This window comes from Adiantum capillus-veneris, chromosome 14 (assembly GCF_014529385.1).
Source record: "Adiantum capillus-veneris isolate H3 chromosome 14, ASM1452938v2, whole genome shotgun sequence".
Taxonomy (NCBI): domain Eukaryota; kingdom Viridiplantae; phylum Streptophyta; class Polypodiopsida; order Polypodiales; family Pteridaceae; genus Adiantum; species Adiantum capillus-veneris.
This window is the reverse complement of record NC_140944.1, coordinates 145,285,754-145,310,445: the sequence shown is the minus strand read 5'-3', so window position 1 is coordinate 145,310,445 and position 24,692 is coordinate 145,285,754. Positions and strand designations below refer to the sequence as shown.

The 24,692-nt window shown below is 46.0% G+C and overlaps 1 protein-coding gene across 1 annotated transcript in view; it reads right to left on the bottom strand.

Moving 5' to 3' along the window:
* Nucleotides 1–21,773, bottom strand: part of LOC147443301 (protein PLANT CADMIUM RESISTANCE 10-like) — a 42,257-nt gene extending 20,484 nt beyond the window's left edge. The window contains exons 1-2 of the mRNA XM_086529197.1: nucleotides 21,468–21,773; nucleotides 21,021–21,247 (exon numbers count right to left, since the gene is read on the bottom strand). Coding sequence (XP_086385323.1) covers nucleotides 21,021–21,247; nucleotides 21,468–21,636 — 396 coding nt within the window. The 5' untranslated portion in view covers nucleotides 21,637–21,773. The remainder of the gene's footprint in view (nucleotides 1–21,020; nucleotides 21,248–21,467) is intronic.
* Nucleotides 21,774–24,692: the final 2,919 nt, after the last annotated feature.

Below are 24,692 nucleotides of genomic sequence, written 5' to 3'. Positions count from 1 at the left end.
TCTCTCGAGCAGCAGATTGCTCCCCTCCTCCTGTCTATCAAGAGGAAGCTGTTACATTGGAGCTCCGCACGTCTTTCTTTGGCTGGCAAAGTTGTAGTAGCCAACCAGGTGTTGTTGGCGACTATGTGGTACATCACTTCTTGTTGGATCTTCTCGAGTTCTTGTATCATCCAGGTAGAGCGGCTGATCAGGAACTTCCTTTGGTCAGGGCGTGACACTCAGATAGCCCGGGCCAAAGTGGCTTGGCAGGTCATCACTCTTCCTTGTTCACAGAGAGGGCTTGGGATCATAGACCCAGCACAGCAGAGCAGAGCCCTTCTTGGGAAGTTCATCGTCAGTGGACTTTTTCCAGGTGAGGAGCACTGGAAGGAGTTCTTGCTACAACGGCTTCGTGCTAGGGTGCCTCAAGCAGGAGGCCCCTGGCGACCTTCGACCAGATGGATCTTCACAAAGATGCGCAGAGTTGGTTTAAGCAGGAAACTGGAGGACCGCTTTGCTATGAGTTTGCTTCGATCTTGGGAGCATTTGCGGCGAGGCCTGGAGCAGCGGCAGCCTACTTGCATGGAGGAGCGCCTACGACAGTCCCTTGTTTGGAACCCCATGGTTAGCACTCTAAGAGGCCACTTGGTTGGTAGTCGGCCTCATGTTTCCTGGGGTCCCATGGCAACGGGTCCAGCACGCTCTTTAGGTGACTGGTTACACTTTTCAGGCTTGTCAGAGGAGTTGCAGGGCTTTCAGCTACAGGGCATGAGAGGAGTGCAGAGCATGTGCCAGGACATCTCTGAGGCAGTACCAGCTGAGTGGCTCACACCTCTCAAGCCAGCAGCGCCCAGATGGATGAGAGCCTTCACGCGACTGGAGGTTCTCATCTCAATTCGGGCGTGCTCAGAGACTCTTCCCTCCTTGTTTTTCGAGTTACAGGGTGGGGGACACATACAACAAGAGGCCCCGCAGTTGGCAGAGTGTTGTTTTCAGAGGATCCGAGTGGTGGGCATCTGTGGGAGGACTTGTGTCATCGATCTTGACCAAGCAGCTCTTGAGACTGGACATTGGAGGCTGTGGGCTTGGGAGTGTTGTCCATTGGCACGAGTACAGTGGGACCCTGGAGAGTGGCTTTGAAGGGACCCTTTCTCATCTGCAGACCACCCAGGCGTCCCTTTCTTCCAGTACACTGTTCGACTGGGACGTCACATACTAGGCTCGCCCTGCTGCAGCACCTCATTGACAGGAGGAGAGTCTCACGACTGAGTTCTTGGCAGCTTTTTGGGAGAGGTTGTGGGACTCCAGACAGCCCAGGTGAGTCACTTTGTTTCAGTGGCTGGTCGCACACAGAGCTACAGCAGTTGGGAGTTGGCTTGTCCATAGTGGTCTCTCGACCGCATGTACAGCAGGGTCAACGTCATTGTCTTTGCGACTGTCCTTTGGCACAGCAGGTGTGGCTTCGTGTTCTTCGGCTGATGCCTGCTCTCTCCACGGCTCGGCAGTACACCTGGGGGACAACGGCTTGGTCCACTCTTACGGGCCCGGCACTTCAATTTGAGCTATCTTCCACCAGCAGGATGATAGTGATGCAGGGGGGGCGGCCTACACTCCTGCCTGCCACAGAGCTTACTCCACAGGAGTGGTACAGTGAGAGAGAGGAGTGTTGGGAGCTCATCAGTGGCCTGACACTCTAGTTCATCTGGCGGGCCCGCTGCTTCCGCATCTTTGAGGCTCGCCCGTTACCACCAACATAGACTGTTCGCGATCTTTGGCTAGAGCTGATCCAGACTCTCAGAGGACAGCTCGAGAGACTCCAGGGCAGCTCCGACAGCATGCGGGAGCGCAGAGAGACTTGCCTTCGACTCTGGCGTCCTCGGCCTTTTTTCACCATGGTCCAGGGTGTACTCAGATGGCACTACCGTCCACCTGTGTGGCTTTTCCCTCCTCCCATTTCTTGATTTAGCCTCATTGTACATATGGTGTGTTTTTTTTTCATTGGGAGAGTCTCCCCATCATGGTTGTTGTAGCTCTCTCTCGAAGAGGTGGTTGTAGTGGGCAGTGCCATTAACTAATAGAAGGATCTTTTTCTCGGAAAAAAAAAACCATCCAGATCCGGGCCGGGAGTAACAACAACAATATTTTTCAAGCATACAACCAAACGCTCCCCAGATACCCTGTCACGTGACACATCCAACCCTATGTGTCCGTGGACAAGCTACAGCATGATCAGGGTTCAATCAGTCCAGTCCGTCTAGATTGAGAAGTGATATGGCACTTTTGTGAGTCTATTCGTAGACCGTGCATGCCCAGTCACTTAGTGTAGATGCATATCCTTTGGTTGCACACAGCATGATCATCAGTATTCCCATCAAAATCCATCAGATTCCATTAGGGGAATTTTCCAATGTATTTAGCCTATGTTACCTATTTTTGGTATTTTTCACTTATTAATTTAAGTGACTTCCAACAAAAGTAGGTAGGGCAATTTTGCTAAGTTAATATATAAGCAAAACCCAAGTTAGCACTTTCTGGCAGAAGAGGCAACCGGAGCTCCCCGCTCAACAGGCACCTTCTCAGCAAGAACCCATCAAGAACCTAGCGTTTGCAGATTTCATCATCATCGCCACACTAAGCCTAGCATTTCCAGTTTTTTGTCATCGCCCACATCCTCTCTAGCATTGGCGTTTTCAGCATTACTTGACCACAGCAGATACACTCAGCCCTAGCGTTTTACTAACGCTACAGAACAGCATGGCGTTTTCCATTGCCACCGTCGCTAGCACCTCCAATTGCCTAGCGTTTTTTGCTAGCACCACCCAAATCTGCCAGCGTTTTGATTTTCAGCCCATTCCGCAACAGACGAGGCAGCGTTTTCAGCATTCCACACAGCAACAGATTCAGCCCTAGTTGGTTGCAAAAGATAGCCATTTTCAGCCATCGAAAACGCAGCCAAAACAGTCATTTTCAGCCACCGAAACAGCCCCGAAATTCAGCAGATAGAAGACCGCAGATTTCAGCCCTAAAGTCGTCATCGTCGTCGTCGTCGTCGTCGTCGTCGTCATCGGCATAGTCCCAAGTTGCATCAGTCCATTGCATCGTCATTGTACCACTTTGTGCAATCATAAGTAGACCACTCTCGCCGACGAGAGTGGGGCCTTCGGAGGAGGGTTTTACAACGTCTCTGGTGTCGTATCTCTCTTCTCTCTCTATCTCTCAATCTCATACACTTGCACACACAGTGTCCATTCACTTTGTTGTGATCAAAGCATTCTCTCATTAAGAACGGAAGGCTCTCCCTTCCATAAGAACTAAAAGGAACCTTGAGCACAGTTCGGAGCACTCATCTTGAGCAAAGCGCAAACAATCTTTCTGTTGCACCTAACATTGATATCAAAGCTTTGGCAGTGTTCTATATCACTCAAGGAAAGAACCACAAGAATTTTTTTTGCTTATTGAGGTCGCACGAACCCAAGTTCAGTTGGGCGTGTCGATTCCTAATCGTGTTTTGTTGAAGAGTGACAGGAATCCCAAGAAAGAAGGGCTTGTCCAGCCTCCCCTTGTGTCTCTTTTCACTCATTGAGAGCGGACCGTGCACTTAGCGGCCAGCCAATCGACGTGAGGTGGGAAAAAGCAACCTTGGTGTGAGCGCAAGGCCGCCAAGGGGTGCGCCCGCGGAAAAGAGTAGAACTCGGGTGAAGAGAAGTGTCACGTGACACATCCAACCCTATGTGTACGTGGACAAGCTACAGCATGATCAGGGTTCAATCAGTCCAGTCAGTCTAGATTAGAAATGATCTGGCACTTTCGTGAGTCTATTCGTAGACCGCGCATGCCCAGTCACTTAGCATAGATGCATATCCTTCGGTTGCACACAGCATGATCATCAGAATTCCCATCAAAATCCATTAGAATCAGTTAGGGGAATTTTCCAGTGATTTTCGCCTATTTTTGACATTTTTCACTTATTATTTTTAAGTGACTTTCCAACAAAAGAGGTAGGGCAATTTTGCTAAGTTAATATATAAGCAACCCTAGACTAGCACTCATGGGCAGAAGATGCAGCAGGAGCTCCCCGTTCAACAGGCACCTTCTCAGCAAGAACTCTCCAAGTTCCCCTTGGTGAGCCCAGAACCCCCTTGGCATTTGTTGGTCTCCTTCATCGCCATACTCAGCCCTGGCGCTTTTCCCATGATCGCCAGCAGTACCCAAACAAGGCAGCGTTTTTGGTTTCCAGCCATGATCGCCAGCAAATCTTGGACAGCCAACGTTTTTCACTAACACTAGAGAAGCAGCCAGCGTTTTTGGTTTTCAGCCTATTTCGCATCAGAACAGCAGCGTTTTCAGCATTAGACACAGTGGCAAATTTAGCCCTTGAAGCCATGCAGAAGAACCCCCATTTTCAGCCATAAAAACACAGCCAAAACAGTCATTTTCAGCCACCCAAAACAGCCCAAAGATTTGCAGATTTTCAGCAGATAGAAGACCACAGATTTCAGCCCTAAAGTCGTCGTCGTCATCACCGTCGTCGTCATCGGCATAGTCCCAAGTTGCATCAATCCATTGCATCCGCATTGTACCACTTTGTGCAATCATAAGTAGACCACTCTCGCCGACGAGAGTGGGGCCTTCGGAGGAGGGTTTTACGTCTCTGGTGTCGTATCTCTCTTCTCTCTATCTCTCAGTCTCACACTTGCACGCACATTGTCCATTCGCTTTGTTCGTGATCATAGCACTTTCCATTAAGAACGGAAGGCTCTCCCTTCCATAAGAACTAAAAGGAACCTTGGCACAGTTCGGAGCACTCATCTTGAGCAAAGCGCAAACATTCATTCCGTTGCACCTAACATTGGTATCAAAGCTTTGGCAGTGTTTTGTATCACTCAAGGAAAGAACCACAAGAAATTTTTTTTGCTTGTTGAGGTCGCACGAACCCAAGTTCGCTTGGGCGTGTCGATTCCTAATCGTGTTTTTTGAAGAGTGACAGGAACCCCAAGAAAGAAGGGCTTGTCCAACCTCCCCTTGTGTTTCTTTTCACTCATTGAGAGCGGACCGTGCACTTAGCAGCCGGCCAATCGACGTGAGGTGGGAAAAAGCAACCTTGGTGTGAGCGCAAGGCCACCAAGGGGTGCGCCCGCAGAAAGGAGTAGAACTCGAGTGAAGAGAAGATCCTTCTCAAACGCAGTTTGCAAGCGAAAGAAAACCTCAAGAACCTCAAGAACCAAGACCCGCAAGAACCCAAGTTCCTCGTGAACTTAAGAACCCAAGACCACAAAAACCCACGACTTCAAAATGATCATCACTCGAAGCGGAATGGATACTTCGATGGAGGTGATGAGCATGTGTCACCAGCGTGTGACTACTATCTATCCTTTTTGTTGATTTCTTTCTTATTATCTATTTACTTTCACTTTTTGGAAACACCCCTCGGGAAATCTAACTGCCCTGCATTGCATAGCTAGTGTGGAACTGTCCAGAGGGAGTCCAGGCCTGAGGGCAAGAGAGCACTAAGGTTGGACAAGGACTATGGTTAGCCAAGTGGGGTCATTGACTAGCCAAAGTGGAATCCTTTGCTACAGAGGCTACATTTCAGTTTTGGATGTGGCCACAGTGTACAAAGAGGGTCGGATGACCTAGAAAGATATAATGGCAGCATCTCCTAAAATTTAGGGAACTGCTATTTTGGGACCTGAAAATGTCTTCGCGTCATTACGTGCAGTTTGACATGGGGATCATTTTGTTACTCTGTGGCCAAGTCAACAGAGGATGCAGGTGGATATTTTTTTTTTTAGACCCGAGGGTCTAAAGCGGGAAAATGCACAAATGAGTGACACTTGGCACTTTGAGGCCAGTTTACTACTTATAGAGAAGGCAAAAACGTGATTTATAGCTGGGAGGCTCATTTGCAAGTCTCTGTCACAGGTTAAGAGCTATGGAGTGCTTGCTTTCCCTCTTATGCACAGTGCGGTGCCAGGAGTGATGCCCTGCACGCTACGCACTGCCCTCTCTCTCCCCTTTGGCAGTATGTTATGCCCCTCTAGTGGGCTCTTCATTTGACCAATGTACAGTTGTGTGGGTTCATGCGCGTTTGCCGAGGCAAGAGCCTCTTGCACAGGTACTGGATTAGCTAGCGGCTAATCCCCCCGCAGGTACAGGTGAATTCGGAGAGGTTTCACGCCAGAAATCTCGTCCGATTCAAAGGGCAAGTAGCCCTACGGTGCGGGAGCTCGAGGACTTGCTAGGGATGCGACCGGCACGCGAAACGGAGCCCGAAACAGTGAATTACAGCCTGCTGTGTATTTTGCAGGTTTAGGGTTTTGGCCCTAAACGGACCCTAATACCCCCAGGAGGTTCGGGGACGCAGGGGACCGCTGTACAGGCGATCTGGCGCATTTTCAGGGCTGAAAACAGAGAATTCAGCGTGCTGCAGATTCTCGCCAGGTTTGCAAAGTGCCCGTAGGCGTCGGGAAAGTCAGTCAATGCGTGGGAATACTGACCGTGAAGGGTTCTAGTACAGTTATGCTGCCGAAATCGGGCTGGAAACAGTGGAAATTCAGCCGAGTTTGTGCGGGGCAGCTTGTAGGAACCACAGCGTTTTTTCCCTCTTTTGAATAATAAAGAAATACCGAAAGGGGCGCCTAAGTTAGGGGCCAATCTGGTGTCTGTCCACTCATACAGGTGCAATCTAGCAGCCTGTATCCCTCTCCCCTTTGATGTGTCGTGAAAGTACAGGTAAAATAGACGACTAATAATGGGTGAAAGCTAAATCAAGGTTTAAAGTAAAGTCTACCGCCCTTTTTGGATTGAACAGGCCGGTTTCATGGTTCCATCGACGGGATTAAATCACTTTTTCCCATAGAAGTGAGCCTTGGTCAGTTTTGGGCTTGAAGACACAGGGGATCATAGACCAGACACAGGGAATTGTAATTATGGCTGACAGACCAGATGATGTGACTGAAGAGGTTTCCTCTTCACAGGGTCAACACAGACACATGAAGTGGGTGAGTCCTCAAGACCACCACAGACTGATGATGATATATTCAGGACCCAGTTGGTTACTGCTGTGGCTATGTTCACACAAGTAATGCAGAATCCGAGGTTTTTAGCCTTTCTGCAACCTCCTGTTCCGTCTCAGCAAGTTGGGTCACTGGATCATATTCAAAAGCCTGTTAAGGCTCGAACACAGGTGATTCATACCGCACAGTCAATGGAAACACCTGTACACTTGACGGAGAACATGCAGTCTCCACAACCTATGCCTAAGGTGCAAGAACAGGTGGCTGAGATGCCAGTTTTTCAAGCTGTACCAATTCAGCCCGCCACCTTTCAGCAGCCTATAGCTGGTTCTAATGGGCAGGGAAGCAACTTACAGGCTATGCAACAGGTCTTCCCACCACCTTCAGTACACCCTGGCTATTTTGGAGGTGGATCGGTATTTCAGAGCATGGCTGGTCATGCACTTGGAAATCAGTTTTATACGCCAGGAACAGTGTTTGGGGGTGCTCAAACGATGATGCCTAACCCCATGTACAGTATCATGGGTATGCAACCAGGGTTTCAAAGCACTCAGGGACAATTTGGGATGCCACAAGCAAATTTTGGCATGGCTGGAATTACAAATCAGCAGCCAAATATGGCATTTCCAGGTCAAGTTAATAGCGGCCAAGGAACACAGATGAACCCTAATAGTGTTCCCATGTTTCAGTCACTCCATATGACAATTTAACGCGCTGGAGAGGCCAACTCCGTACAAAGAAGGTGGCAAAGGAGTGTCATTCACGACCTTTACAGGGTTTGATGACAGGAAGAAGGCTCTTTCATTCCTCCAGCAGTTTGATAAGGCCTATGCAGGGGGAAACTTTACAGAGGCTTCAAAGGTCCGCAAGGCAGCCACTTTCTTGACAGGGAATGCGGGACAATGGTGGACAACTTTATTGCTTCAAGGGCAAGCTCCGTCCACATGGATTTACTTCAAGCAGATTTTTGCAGCAGCATGGTTATCTGATGATTTCGAAGCAGATGTCATGACAGAATGGCACCAGCTAAATGCTGCCACTTGCAGAAATCTGGATGATTACAATCGGAAGTTTTGGAAAGCTCTACTTCCAGTAACTTCCTATAGGTTTGTGCCATTGACAGAACAGATTGAAAAATACTGTTGTGGCCTACCTAAAGGATTGAGAAAGTACTGTACGAAGACAAAAGTCACTACTTTGACGCAGCTCATCGAGGTAGCAAACACTGGCAATGGTTTGCTCAAGGGAGAAGATTGTGAATTTAACACTGGCGTCAAGGCAGGATCAGGCAAGAAAAATTCAGCCAAGAAGCACGTTCCCAATGAGGCTCCTAAAGGGACTCAGGAGTCGGCCAACGCAGGGAAAGACAAAGCTACGGCTGAATCAGAAAAGGACCAGCAAAGAAATGGAAAAGACGTTTTCCTCGCAAGTCAGAAGAGCAAAAGAAGGTCCTGAGGACAGAGAACAAATGCTTTATATGTGAGCAGCCTGGCCACATTGCTTACAACTGTCCTACAAAGAAAAGGCCAGCTGATTCTGAAGACAAGGAGGACAGGAAGGGAAAGAAGCCCATGGCTGGTCTAGTGCCAGATATGGTGGGCGACAAGCCAAATTCAGATGCAAGTGAGCTTTGCAGAGCATGGGGAAGGTTAGGGATCAAACAGTGCTTATCTTCTTTGATCCAGGTGCCAAAGCCAACTTCATTTCCCCAGAATTGGCTTCAAAGTTGGGAATCAGACCTGAAGAGATGGGGTATACAGCAGAGGCAGGTTTGGCATGTCCTGGCCATACAGAGGCTGTGACACCCATCATCGGAAAGTTGCGTCTACATATCCAGTCCTATGTAGATGCTGAAGAATTTTACATCATGCCACTGGACGGATGTGATGTGTTGTTAGGTATTCCTTGGTTGTTTCGTGTACAGGGAATCATGGATGCCTACAACAAAAAGATCACTGTACAGAGCAGGGGAAAGACTCACATTCTGGATGTAAAGCTTAAAGGGGAGTCTATTCCTACTGTATCAGCTTCTGCTATTACTTCTGTAATGAAAAAGCATCTTTCTGCGTACTTGGTTTTTGCACGTGAAGTGTCAGATTGTGATGAATCAAATTTATCTGTGCTAGATAAAGAAAGGTCAATGTTTTTACAACAGTATAGTGACTGTTTTTCCGATTCATTACCGTCTCAATTACCGCCAGAGAGACCCGAGGACCATGCGATAGATTTGGTGCCAGGCTGTAGCCCACCAAATAAGCCTCCGTACAGGGTTAGTGCGGCTCAGCAGAAAGAGATAATGGGCCAAGTACAGGAGCTGTTAGAAAAAGGGCTGATTCAGCCCAGTTCATCTCCATTCTGTTCTCCAGTGTTGTTGGTGCAGAAAAAGGATGGCTCATGGCGTATGTGCATCGACTACCGTGCACTGAACAAGAATACCATCAAGAATAGGTTTCCTATACCTAGAATTGATGATATTATGGACAAATTAGAAGGAGCAGCTATGTTTAGCAGGATAGATCTAAAGAGTGGGTATCATCAGATCCGCATTAGATCAGAGGATGTGCACAAGACTGCTTTTAGAACAACGTTTGGCCTTTACGAATTTTTAGTGATGCCCTTTGGTCTCACAAATGCTCCTGCTACGTTCAATAGGATGATGGACAGAATTTTCTGTCCACACCAGCAGTTTGTTGGTACATTCTTTGATGACATGATAGTCTACTCAAAGAATGAAGAGGAGCATAGGCATCACTTGGCCATTGTGTTCAAAGAGCTACGCAGTCATAGGTTGCTCATCAATGCAAAGAAAAGTGAGTTTTTTCTGGAAGAGATTCACTTTCTGGGACACATTGTCTCAAAGGATGGTGTCAGAATGGATCCTGCAAAAGTTGAAGCGATCAAGTCATGGCCAAATTTGAAGACGGTGCATGATGTCCGAAGCTTCTTGGGACTATGCTCCTATTACAGAAGGTTTATCCGAAATTTTCGCTGAGATTGCTTCACCTTTACATGCTCTTCAAAAGAAGGCAGTCACCTTTAGATGGACACAAAAAGAGATTTCAGCTTTTAGTCTCTTAAAGGAAAAGATGACTTCGGATCCAGTCATTGTGTTGCCAGATCTTAGGAAGTCATTTGTGGTCCAATGTGATGCCTGCGGTAGTAGCATTGGTGCTGTGCTAATGCAAGATGGCAGGGTAGTAGCCTATGAGAGCAGAATTTTGCAAGGGCCAGAGATGACCATGCAGGTCTATGAGAAAGAGTTACTGGCTGTGATTCATGCGCTCTTAAGTTGGAAACACTACCTGCTAGGTGCAGACTTTGTTGTCCAAACGGACCATCAGACCTTGCGATACTTCTTGACACAGACAAAGTTATCTGAGAAGCATATGCGATGGGCAAATATCTTGTCCATGTTCCATTTTCAGATTGTGCATGTGGAAGGCAAGAAGAACGTTGTGGCTGATGCCTTGTCTAGGAAGCCACAAATTTCAGCTGTGTCAATTCCTTATCATCATGAACTTGATGATATGAGAGAACAGTATGCAAATGATGAAGATTTTGCAAGGGTCTTCGAGCAACTAATGGATGGACAACGTCATGAACACTATCTTCTTAAAGACGGGTTCATGATGATGCATGGCAGATTGTGTGTCACAAAGCCATTGCGACACAAAGTTATGGAAGAGAGTCATGTCCCACCGTATGCAGGGCATCGTGGTATCGATGCTACAGTGAAAGCGGTTGAGACATTCTTCTATTGGCCTACATTGAGAAGGGATGTGGATGCCTTTGTGCGAGAATGCCTAATATGCCAAAAGGTCAAGTTTGACAGGCAAAAGGCACCAGGGTTATTGCAACCACTACCTATTCCAGATAAACCATGGGAAAGTATTGCTATGGATTTTATCTTTGATCTTCCGAGAACGCAGACAGGAAATGATGGTATTTGGACCATTATTTGCAGATTCAGCAAACAGGCTCATTTTATTCCTGTCAGGAAGAAGATAAAGCCAGATCAGATGGCACGCTTGTTTATGAGCAATATTTTCAAGTATCATGGCATGCCACAGTCGATTATTAGCGACCGTGATCCACGCATGACTAGTTTGTTCTGGAGAGGCTTGTTTGAGAATATGGGTACCACGCTCAAATTCTCTTCGTCATTTCATCCTCAAACAGATGGGCAGTCAGAAGAGGCAAATTCTACTGTCCTAGATCTACTGAAGTGTTATGTGTCAGAGCATAAAGGAAAGTGGGAGCAGTATTTGCCATTGGTGGAGTATGCATACAATAATACAGTGCATTCATCAACTGGCAAGGCACCTTTTGAGATAGTTGAAGGTGGCAAGAAAGTTCCTCCCATACTGCATACAAAGGACAAGATATTTGAAGCAGATAAGTATGTTCAAGACATGGATGAAATGTACAAGAAGGTCAAAGTGGCTTTAGAAAGGACTCAGGCAAAGCAAAAGAAAGCAGCTGATCGTCACCGTCGTGAAGTGGTATATTCACTTGGTGATTGGGTGCTTCTACGGTTTGAAAAGGCAAGGTTAAAGAAGATGAAGGGCAAGGAAAGACTCTTTCCAAAGCTCAGCATGCGTTACTATGGGCCTTTTCAAGTGTGCGACATAATCAGTGATGTTGCATATAGGCTGAAATTGCCTGACAGTTGGAAGATTCACAATGCGTTTCATGTGAGTCTTCTCAGACCCTATGTGGGTGATGTGCCAGAAGATATGCCAGCTGAAGATCAGCCGGAAGTCGAGGAACTTGACGAGATCTTGGTCCCTGAACAGATTTTGGCACACAAAGAAAGGAAAGTGAAAGGCAAGGTTGCTAGGCGTTACTTGGTAAAGTTCAGAAACTATCCACCAATGGATGCTAAGTGGATGGAAGAAGGTGAACTTGCAGAGTCACCAACTGTGTTATCACTTTACCTGGAAGCCTTCGATTTGCAACCTACCTTGACCCCTTGAGTTTCAAAGCTACATGGATTGTCAGTGTGACAATGGCTTCTGAAACAAATGATGTACATGGTATTTAAAGTGAGCTCAAATGAAATACCTGTTACATGAATGTTAGAGCTGTACAGATTGTCAGTTTGGCAATTGCTCTTATGGAATGTCCAAAAGTTTGGTTAGTGCTATAGAAGTGAGTATTTCTTGTCAGTCTGTCAAGGATACAGTGATTGCTTCTATTGAAGAGTACATGTGTAACTGCATTCTTAAACTGTCGGTTTGGATATGCTTGAAAGTGTTACGGGATCCAACGTGTACTATAAGACAGTGGCAAAATGTGCAGCTACCATTTTGTCATTGGAAAGTTAGTGACTCAAAGCAATGGCAGAGTGCGAAGCTACCACTATGTCATTGGGACAGGGTTCACACGCAGGCAATACATGAGTCGACGAGGTGTTGAATACACCAGGGTTGACAATGAGCATGTATGTGTCGTATATGTGTCGACAGGTGTTGACAGTAAGCATGTACGACATAGATGCAAACGAGGACGTTTGAGATTTCAGGAGGGGGGTATGTCACCAGCGTGTGACTACTATCTATCCTTTTTGTTGATTTCTTTCTTATTATCTATTTACTTTCACTTTTTGGAAACACCCCTCGGGAAATCTAACTGCCCTGCATTGCATAGCTAGTGTGGAACTGTCCAGAGGGAGTCCAGGCCTGAGGGCAAGAGAGCACTAAGGTTGGACAAGGACTATGGTTAGCCAAGTGGGGTCATTGACTAGCCAAAGTGGAATCCTTTGCTACAGAGGCTACATTTCAGTTTTGGATGTGGCCACAGTGTACAAAGAGGGTCGGATGACCTAGAAAGATATAATGGCAGCATCTCCTAAAATTTAGGGAACTGCTATTTTGGGACCTGAAAATGTCTTCGCGTCATTACGTGCAGTTTGACATGGGGATCATTTTGTTACTCTGTGGCCAAGTCAACAGAGGATGCAGGTGAGATATTTTTAGACCCGAGGGTCTAAAGCGGGAAAATGCACAAATGAGTGACACTTGGCACTTTGAGGCCAGTTTTACTACTTATAGAGAAGGCAAAAACGTGATTTATAGCTGGGAGGCTCATTTTGCAAGTCTCTGTCACAGGTTAAGAGCTATGGAGTGCTTGCTTTCCCTCTTATGCACAGTGCGGTGCCAGGAGTGATGCCCTGCACGCTACGCACTGCCCTCTCTCTCCCCTTTGGCAGTATGTTATGCCCCTCTAGTGGGCTCTTCATTTGACCAATGTACAGTTGTGTGGGTTCATGCGCGATTGCCGAGGCAAGAGCCTCTTGCACAGGTACTGGATTAGCTAGCGGCTAATCCCCCCGCAGGTACAGGTGAATTCGGAGAGGTTTCACGCCAGAAATCTCGTCCGATTCAAAGGGCAAGTAGCCCTACAGGTGCGGGAGCTCGAGGACTTGCTAGGGATGCGACCGGCACGCGAAACGGAGCCCGAAACAGTGAATTACAGCCTGCTGTGTATTTTTGCAGGTTTAGGGTTTTGGCCCTAAACGGACCCTAATACCCCCAGGAGGTTCGGGGACGCAAGGGGACCGCTGTACAGGCGATCTGGCGCATTTTCAGGGCTGAAAACAGAGAATTCAGCGTGCTGCAGATTCTCGCCAGGTTTTGCAAAGTGCCCGTAGGCGTCGGGAAAGTCAGTCAATGCGTGGGAATACTGACCGTGAAGGGTTCTAGTACAGTTATGCTGCCGAAATCGGGCTGGAACAGTGGAAATTCAGCCGAGTTTGTGCGGGGCAGCTTGTAGGAACCACAGCGTTTATTCCCTCTTTTGAATAATAAAGAAATACCGAAAGGGGCGCCTAAGTTAGGGGCCAATCTGGTGTCTGTCCACTCATACAGGTGCAATCTAGCAGCCTGTATCCCTCTCCCCTTTGATGTGTCGTGAAAGTACAGGTAAAATAGACGACTAATAATGGGTGAAAGCTAAATCAAGGTTTAAAGTAAAGTCTACCGCCCTTTTTGGATTGAACAGGCCGGTTTCAGCATGAGAGAGGCAAAGAAGAATTTTCCCCACCAGGAGGTTTTTTCGACCCTCCCCCCTTACCATCTACGACACCGATTGCACTAACTCCTATGGAGGCTTTCGACAGGAGGATGATGGACAAGAAGTTAGAAGACAAAGCAAGAGATGCAGAACGAAAAGCAGAAATAGAGCGTGAACACAACGAAAGAATAGCAACCATAAAGCCCCAGTACCAAGAAAGAATGGCAGCCATAGCGCGTGCGAGCGAGTAAGCCCGCTTGGAAGCCAAAGCAAGACAAGCAGAATATGACCGCGAGACCAAAGCAAGAATGAAAGAGATGTTGCGACTCTTTTCTCAAATGCAGGCACAGATTCAACAGGATCGAGAAAAGGAGACTCTCTCAGTCTCTTCTTCTCCAAAGCATGACACACAGGATTTGCATTATTGTGTGAAGCATGTTGATGATTTGATTGACAATGACTTGCATGATGATTTGAAGGACAATGATAGCCATGATGATTTGGATGCCAATGATTTGCATAATGATTTGGATGACAATGACAAGCATGATGATTTGCATGATCAAGATGTGATTTCTCACAAGCATGATGATTTGCATGAAGATGATGTGATTGTTCACAAGGATGATGTGTTAGTGGATGCCTTTTCTAGCTAAGCTAACCTCGTTGTAGATTCGATCAATCACGAAGAACCGATCTTGGCTTTCAAGTCGAGGTCCAAAGAACCCCAACAGGACGATTCGATCATTCAAGAAGAACCGATCTTGGCTCTCGAGCCTAGGTCCAAAGAACCCTCACAAGAAGTATTGTGTGTTCGCATGATTGATACGCACGCATTGTTCGAATGTTTCATTCGTGATCGTTTCCTGTATTTTCGTCAGCATCTTTATGAGATCCCTTTTCCTAGGCATGACATATTGTATGTTGAGCACGTTTCTCTCATGGATGAGCACGACTGTATGCGGATTTTTCGTGAAAAGTATGTATGTAAGGAAGTCACATTCCATGTCTCTTCCTTGGCATGACACAGTTTCCGAACGAGCACATGAAAGTATGAGCACCAAGCATGGGCATTTCCGTAGTGAATTGCCACAACTGATTGCTTTAAATCAAAAGAGAAAGATTCGATCTCATTGTTTGCATGTGTTTGATGAACGGTTTGTCACTCCATCTCTATGTTCATCTACATTGCATACACAGTCTTTAGAGAAGACAAGATTTTTTCCCTTCACTTTACATGGAATGGGTATGTTCATGGTTTTGTGTTGGAAGTGGTTTCAGGAATTTTCAACCATGGAGATTCTTGAAGACGAAAGAAGCAGGTCTCTAGAAGAAGTTCAAGCATTGAAGGAGCCACAGAAGACGTTGTGTCGCTTTCGGCACGGCCCAAAGAAGCAAGCGTTGCAGACCTTTATGAAGTTCAAGTACCGCACGACCCACACATCAGAGTGGGCCGGCGAAGAGTCCCTTCCAGGATTCCGGATGCTATTGGCGATCTCCCTCAACGCCATACAGTTCGGTATCAGTACCTCACTTTGAAAAGGAGGGGTTGTCACATGACACATCCAACCCTATGTGTCCGTGGACAAGCTACAGCATGATCAGGGTTCAGTCAATCCAGTCGGTCTAGATTTAGAAGTGATCTGTCACTTTTGTCAGTCTATTCGTAGACCGTGCATGCCTAGTCACTTAGTGTAGATGCATATCCTCTGGTTGCACACAGCATGATCATTAGTATTCCCATCAGATTCCATCATGGAAATTTTCCAGTGCATTTAGCCTATTTTATCTATTTTTGGCAGAAGTAGGTAGGGTAATTTTGCTAAGTTAATATATAAGCAAACCCAAGTTAGCACTTTCTAGCAGAAGAGGCTACAGGAGCTCCCCTCTCAACAGGCACCTTCTCAGCAAGAACCTATCAAGAACCTAGCGTTTGCAGATTTCCTCATCATCGCCACACTAAGCCTAGCGTTTCCAGTTTTTGGTCATCGCCCACATCCTCTCTAGCATTGACGTTTTCAGCATTACTTGACCACAGCAGATACACTCAGCCCTAGCGTTTTACTAACGCTACAAAACAGCCTGGCGTTTTCCATTGCCACCGTCGCCAGCACCTCCAGTTGCCTAGCGTTTTTTGCTAGCACCACCCAGATCTGCCAGCGTTTTGGTTTTCAACCCATTCAGCAGCAGAAGAGGCAACGTTTTCAGCATTCCACACAGCAACAGATTCAGCCCTAGTTGGTTGCAGAAGATTTCCATTTTCAACCATCGAAAATGCAGCCAAAAGTCATTTTCAGCCATCGAAACAGCCAAATTCAGCAGATAGAAGACCGCAGATTTCAGCCCTAAAGTCGTCGTCGTCGTCCCCGTCGTCGTCATCGGCATAGTCCCAAGTTGCATCAGTCCATTGCATCGTCATTGTACCACTTTGTGCAATCATAAGTAGACCACTCTCGCCGACGAGAGTGGGGCCTTTGGAGGAGGGTTTTACGTCTCTGGTGTCGTATCTCTCTTCTCTCAGTCTCATACACTTGCACGCACAGTGTTCATTCACTTTGTTGTGATCATAGCATTCTCTCATTAAGAACGGAAGGCTCTCCCTTCCATAAGAACTAAAAGGAACCTTGAGCATAGTTCGGAGCACTCATCTTGAGCAAAGCGCAAACAATCTTTCCGCTCACCTAACATACCCAATCTGCGTCGTTCAGAGGTTTAAACAATACCAAAACAACATTTCTCACTACTCCACTCGGGAGTAAAATCACCAAGCATTGAAACCAGTAATTATACCAGAGTCAAACATTTCAAATCGGCACCAAGACAAGTTCAAAACAGATACCATCTATTTCAAACAAATTTTCAAAGAATACTTTGTCAAACAGTGTTCAAAAATGTCTAACTAAAAAAAAACAAAAAAACAACTAGAGAGTTCATTGAAGGCTTTGTTCGGACAACCGAACTTTGAGGACAACTGGCTTGTCCTTCTACATCACGGTCGTGGTTCGGTTTCGAACCTCGAGAGTCGCATCATTCTTGTCGTGCCAAGGCATGCCCAAGAGAACATCGCAATTGCCCAACTTCATAATGTGGAAATCAGCTTTTCCATGATAATCTTAAATAGTCACCGGACGAGCACCAATTGTCACAAAGTGATGACGTGGCGGACAACAGAAACCCTAATTTCTAGCTGAAACCCTAAAATTCTTGCAAACCCTAAAATCTGCCAAAACCCTAATTTGCAGCAAACCCTAATTTCAGCAAACCCTAAACTGCCGGGATGCCAAATGGCAGCAGATAGTACGGATCTCCATGAAATGCGGCGCAAATTGCGGCCAGCCGTACGGATGTGCTTTTTTCTTCTCTACGCAATGAGAAAGAGAGTGCTTTTGCTTTCAGTTTGGCTCTCTATGAGAGAGAGAGAGAGAGAGAGAGAGAGAGAGAGAGAGAGAGAGAGCATTAGCTTTTGCTTTCAGGCTTTTGCTTTCAAGCTTTTGGGGCTCTGCTTTTGGCATCCCTTGTAAACCTTTAAATAAGTGGCTTGGGCCTTCACTTCTCAGAGAGACACAGAGTCTGAGAGTGAATCCCGACCCACTCTCTTGTACTTTGAACTGATTAATATAAAAAGAAATACCGAAAGGGGCGCCAATCTTTGGGGCCAATATCTCTAGGCACGGAACTCTGCTGGGCCAGTGCAAATCTATTGTGATCTGTGAATTGTTTGAAGTGGTTACTTGGTGTTGTCGCGATTGATTCTCGACTTGGAGTGTCCAGGTCTGTTACACCAATGAGCGGTACCACTTTCTAAGTTTGCCCCGTGGCTAGCTCAGCTTCAATTTCTCCAACCTCTGCATCATAATCAAAGTGCGTCTACTTCAAGAATTCAAGATGGGTGAAGTCTTTGTAGCTCTAGGGTCAAAGAAAATAAAGGCTTTGAAGCCATTGACTTTGTCATATGCTCAGCACAATTCATTTGTACTCTCAAGGCGTATGCCATAGATATCAAGAACTAGTCCAATAGCGGGTCTAGCTCTCTTAGCTCGAGGTGGCGCTGGGGTTCTGTCGACCGTTGGTACGGGAGTCGGCTCCGCTGGTCTATCAGTGCGATGGGGACAACTAGAATGGTTATGCCTTGTTTGAAAGCATCCAAAGCATCGGCCTTCTTGTAATAAGGTGTCTCGTTGTTGAGGTGTCAAACGAGGCCTTTGCGGTTGATTTTCACGAGACTCTCGAGAAATTGTTCATTGTTGCCGAGAGTTGTGGTTAGTGGTCGAAGGTTCTTCTGTGGTAAACTCTAGCTTTCCCTTCATCAGTTTGTAGCCGACCACAACGTGATCCATAAGCTCTTGCACGGTGGAGACTTGCTTGGAGAGAATATTCCTGCAATGGTGATGGTAGTCCAATGGTGTATCGCTCACATTGGGCCTCCAAGGGAACGATCCTAAAGAAGGACACCGGAAGGTACACGTCGAGAAACCTTTGGTTATAGTCGTCCATGGTTTCGATGACAAGCATTTTCAAGTTGCTCCACTTTGCCAAAATCCGGACTTCAAACATAGAAGTCATGTAACTGCGTGCAAAAACAGTCTTGAAAGCTTGCCAAGTCCTTAGAGCATGCGATTGTGTCGCAATTGAACTCCAGCATTGCATAGCATTATCTTTAAGAAATCATGCTTCTCGAGAAATTTTGGATTCTTCTGTATAGTTCCCCAAAGCATAGATGTTGTCGAATAGTTGTAGGAACTGCAACGCTTTCTTATGATCTTTCACCCCAAAAAAAGTGAAAAATTTGACTGGATACGGATAATAAGGGTATCCATATGGGCTCCAACAATTGTAGCCTGGTTGCGGTGGTGGTGGGGGAGGTGGGGGCAACGGCGGTGGCAAAGGCGGTTGCACTAGATCAGGGTCAGATGGCTGCACCATATTCTTGAAGACTCCCTCGATCGAAACAGATGGCTGAAAAGGTTGCCGGTTGGAAGCTCTCAACTTTATGGTTGGAGGCATTAGAGGCGGTAACATGTAATTTAAAAATTGTTGAAAACTTTGTAGCATCAAAAAATTATGTTGAGGATGCCGCGAAAGAATGTCATGAAGCTCGTCGAGAAGAAAGTACAAATATTCTGTTGAATCCATGAACGCCATGTCTTGGGTTCTTTATGGCTTATGCCCTGTAAGACAGAGCGGTGAAGACGGGAGAGCGCCCGATATGCGATGAAGTAAGGGTGGGAGTGGCTAATACTAAGTCCGAGGTCGGGACCCGAGATACTTCAAATAGAATTCAAGTTCTCTCTGCTTTGCTCTGTCTACTCTTTTGTAGGACCGGTATGCTTTCAAAAAAGCACACGCCTGATGCTCTGATACCGCTGTCACAAGACGGGCACCACGTGCCAATAGAAAAGAACAAACTAAACAGACTTTTAGCACTTCAATACCAACTGAACTGAGAGAGAGAGCACACGCGACCCGGAGTGGCGGAATTCCACCCCAGAGTATTGGCCCCAAACCTTGGCACCCCTTTCGGTATTTCTTTATATTGCTTGAACTCAGTACAATGCCAATACTCACGCTTTGCACCTTCCCACTGAAGCGTGCCAAAGAATGAGCCCTCTGCATTTATTTAAAGGCCCTTGGCCTTGAAAAGCAGTTACATGAAAAGCAATCAAACTCAAAAGCAACTGGTCCCAAAAGCTGGCGCTGAAAATTCAACCAACGTAAATCACGAAAATTCGTACAGGCTGCCACGTCCTCACCGTCAGCGTGAAATACGGAAATCCGTATAGTTTGCCACGTCAGCAATCTAGCACGAAATCCGGGTTTTCCATACAGCCTGTCAGCGTGAATACCGCGAATCCGTACAGCTGCCAAGTCATCTTCTTCTAAGTTCTATTGCTTCTGCTTCTGCTTCTGAGAGAGAGAGAGAGAGAGAGAGAGAGAGAGAGAGAGAGAGAGAGAGATCTGGGAAAGGCTCTCCATGCTGATAGCAAACAGCTCATACAAGTAACCAAGGATGGTCCAGCATAGAACTGACATGCCCACTCGATAGACCCGACGTACACACAACTACGACTGCTACTGACACTGCCAACTGCTCCTGCACACAAGACCACTGACACGGTCTCCACATGAGCAATATCAAACCACATCTCCTCCCGACAACAAAGTGGATCTGAAGAGAGAGGAAACAAGGCTCAAGGTTGCCGCTTTTTGCCCAACCATGCAAGATGAGTTGATTGGTACATATATGTTTGTGTGTAGAGAGAGGGAATGGGAGACAGAAATGTGCTACCTATGTTGTGCAAACCATACATATGAATGTTTGCATCAGGACATGTAATGCAAATTCACACAAGCATGTCTATGTATACTTGATATGTGAATGTGGTGTGTAATTTATGTACGTATATGTTTGTTCCTTGTGTATATGATACTTGTACTGAGTCTTAACTTCTACATTATGTATGTTATATGCACAAACGTATAAACATATGAAGATATCTATGAATGTTTATCAACTAAGTATGGTAACAATGTGGTAAATGGGAGAAATGGAAAACAAATGATGGTGTCTTTGCCTAGTTATGTCACATATGTTAGCAAGAGAACTAACTGCCAAAAAAGTGCTACAAGAGAGACAATCTAAGAACTTAAACATTGTTACTGTCATGTGGTAGAAAATGCACAACAAGGAGAGCTTAAACTAATATACCTTCATAAGTTCAGAATAGTCTGAACTCACGAATTATAAGAGGGAATAAAGCACTCATAAAACTTAACACCAAAACCTATTGAGGTAGAGCGTTTTCAAACACCCTTCATCTTCTCCTATGCAAAACTTCTATGATTTGAATATGAAAAGTAGTAATAGTAAATGAACAGGCTGGACATACAAAAAATTTGGCATGTTCAAATTGTAGTATACTACTCAGGTAAGAATTACAGATAACAAACTTAAGTGAGGGAGTAAATAAGCATGAAGGGGTGATATAGAACTAAAGAATGTTTCAAGGATACCTCTAAGTTGTATTTTGAGCGAAGAATCTTTCTGTATCCACACGCATAGCACGGAACACATGAAGCAAGTAAACCCAGCAGTGTTCCATGTGTTACACTGCAGCCAATTCCAGCCGCAACACTCCAAAGCAAGGCATGCATCAAACAGGGACCAGTCCAGGGCCTCCCTTCTAGCACTTCCACATTTCTCCCAAAAAGGATGCAAGGGCACCAAAGACCCAGACAACCTAGAGAATTACCATAAGATCTCTCTCTCTCTCTCTCTCTCTCTCTCTCTCTCTCTCTCTCTCTCTCTCTCTTCACACACACACACACACACACACACACACAAAAACACAAACACGCAGTCTATCAAGCATAATACCCTCTATCTGCACGTATAGATCGTGCTACTAGACATTAATGCACGAATTCACACAGCTGTTGATACAAGGAAACAGGGCTTACAGCTTCTCATATCGTCACAGCAGGCACAGATACCGGAGCTCCATGCTTGCGGATGAGGGCGGGCTGAAATCTGTTCCGATCCCATCAGCCTCTCCGTGGGAGAAGCAAGGGGCGCATAATCATCTCCATCAAAATCGAACTCATAGCCCCGAGGGGATTGTGAAGCCATGGCGTAGCCCGTAGAACCTCTATGAGCACTGCGATTCCTTGAGTGTGATAGACTAGCGAAGGCTGGGGCTTCCGAGCACCCCGTTAAACAGTGTAGATAGACAGCCGCCCACCATTGCTGGCTTGCTTGCACCTCGATGCTGGCTGAATTATGTAAAATAAACTTAAGCAACAGACGGACTTACAATCACGTTGTGAACTGAATCGTCAGCGGCCCCCAACCCCCAAAACACAACTTAATGTCAGATTGAATTACCAATGGGAAACCTCAAGATGAGGAAAACCCATAGAAAATATTACAAACAGGAAATCAGAGACATTCAAAGTAGAGCTCGTAATGACTAACGGGGAGCTCGTCCAAGTCATAGGGTTAAGGGGCCAATAAGTGGACGACCCCCTGAACTAGGATGGATTACCCCCTCATAAAAAAGATGGCCACAACCTAGAAGCGAGACAAGCACTCACGGGAAGTAGTTAGCGTAGCTCTCATCTGTCGCTCCAGGATTGGTCAGGTTACATGTTTAAACCCCGCTGGCTCACATGACCCGCTACTACCCATGGATACGGTTGCTCATTGGCCCCATCTTTTGTTACACTAAAAAAATTTGCAACGCTTGCGTTTCCTTTGCGCTCCATCGCTTGCGCCTCTGCTTTTGTTGTGAGATCCTACACCCATAACCTTTCTTTTGCGCTCTTCAGCGCTTAGATTAGCAAAGCACAAGCATTGTATGAGGTTAATGATCTTAGGTGGCACAGTACTGGCCCCTCTACCCTAGGCAACTTGAAGAGACTGTCGAAGAGATATCTTCAAGAAGGAAATATAATCCACTTGAATCTGCTGAAACATGAGAAATTACGTGCTCTCCACACTGTCCATAGCACCCAGAATCTAAACCAGTCAAAAAAGTATGCATATGGCCAAAGCAATGGCGGAAGCACTCCAAAGATCCAGAAAAATCTACCAAAATGCATGCCAGGGAAATGCGTGCGAAGAGCTGTAGAAATGCAATCCACAAGTTGTTGCGTATGAGAACAAGACCATAATAAATGTGGAATATTCTCAATGGGTGCACCACAGCGAATACATCGCGAAGAGGCCATTAAGGCACATAAATTTTCCAATTGGGAGAACCCCAACGATGCATCTTCACATAAATAATCCCTCCTTCAGAGGCAGTTTAGCATGCCACACTTTCATAACTTTACTCCGCCACCATGTAACACTCTTATTCATATTCCATACCTTATTACAGTGTTCTCGGATCCAAGAAGATGGTTGCAAATGACAGTACGCTTTCTTTGCAGATATCGAATGGATCGAAGAACCAGCATAGTCTAGCCAATCACAAATTTGATACTCCGCAACCAGTGGTGGAACAGGAGATATCGAGTCAACTAGATCCTTAATGGTGTCTCACATGCGCTTGTAGTGCATCCCAAGACCAAAGTTAAGAGCAGCCTGTCTAAACAAGAGCACATGTCCATCAGCATCTGTCACATCAGTTATCTTGTCAATACCTTTCTGGGAGAGAAAATAAGCCTATCTAGGAGAGCGTTGAATAAGGGTTTGATTAAAAACTCAACTCCAATGCAAACTCTCCAATCGAAGTGAATTTCCACAGGCATCTTCTCTGCCATGCCACAACAATTCTCGCGTGACCAAATTCCAATCTGCTACAAGACTAGAAGCAATGGGGCATGCAGGTATTGCAGCTTCAAACTTACCAAAAACCACATCCCAATATGACGGCGGTTGCCAATGGCCAAAAGCTGGTGTAGAAACCGCATGAGAGCACAGATACGCAAACATCTATGTCCAGGGCTACTTTTGCTCAACCAACACCAACAACAAAGTAGCCTTTCTTGCTATAACATGAGAACACAAATGCAAAATATTCAGACCACCACAGCGCTTTGGAGTACACAACTTATCCATCGCGAGCAATCGCAGACCCTTTTTCTAAGAGGAAGTAGAGCATAAGTGCTCTAGAATCGAGACATGAAGGCCCGAAGACGACGGGGTGGCCAATGCAACATGGGCCAAAAAAAAAAAAGCTTGTATGCCACCAAGATGGACTGCACTATTCTGAGTCTTACATGTAGCGGTGTAGAAGGTGGGAACCAACTCCAAGATGGACTGGCAGATGAAGGAACTTCCTAGAAGCAGTAACCAGTGAATTACCATAGTAATTGATAGTGCACAGTGAGTCAGCCAACTGCCTATAAATAGGACCCATTACTCATTTTGTATAACTTTTGACTCTCTAGAATCTACACTAGTCTGTGTCCAAAGCTGCTTATGCTCTTGTAATCATTTTAGTGCGCTCTTTCTCTTCTTTTATGACAAAGTCAACTTTTGGATTATCAAATGCTCAAGCGTACTCTATATATCTGAAATACAATTCCAGTTTCAATTTCAGTTCCTGTTAAGGTGGTTACGCCGCTAGCGGAAGCTAAATAGCGAGAACTCAACCAACAACAGAATTTGTCAGACGAGGACGGAGCTTGACCCGCAGGCGCATGGAAACAACTAGGTGGGTGTCAAATCACCTACTCGACCTTCTAATGACAATCACTACTAAGGAAATCAAATCTAAGTTCTAGAATACGCAAGTGACTGAAATCCGTACTACAAACGAATGCTATACGAAATAGGATCTAGAATCATTGAATCGATCTCAAACTCAAGGGGAAGTCTAGACACTAGGTAAGAACAACACCCTAAAGATTTGAACTGCAAAATCAACCTATAACCACTCCGTGCGGCAAACGCGTATGAAGACAGGCCGAAAAATACAGGTGACCGAAACTTGACCCCGATGGTACTAATGTGTAGCTCTACTCGTTGTGGTTCTATAGATATGCTGCACGCTCTATTCCGACACACGAGTTGAAAGAAAACTCACACCGAAGCTCGTAGGAACTTACCACACATAGAAGCCGATAGCGCGCACTCTTGGTATCTGTGCGTAGCTCTCACCGTTGCTAACACAATGGTGGTGTCGCTTCTCCAATGGTGGCCCCGTAGCCCGCGTAGCAAGAAGATAAGACTCTCTC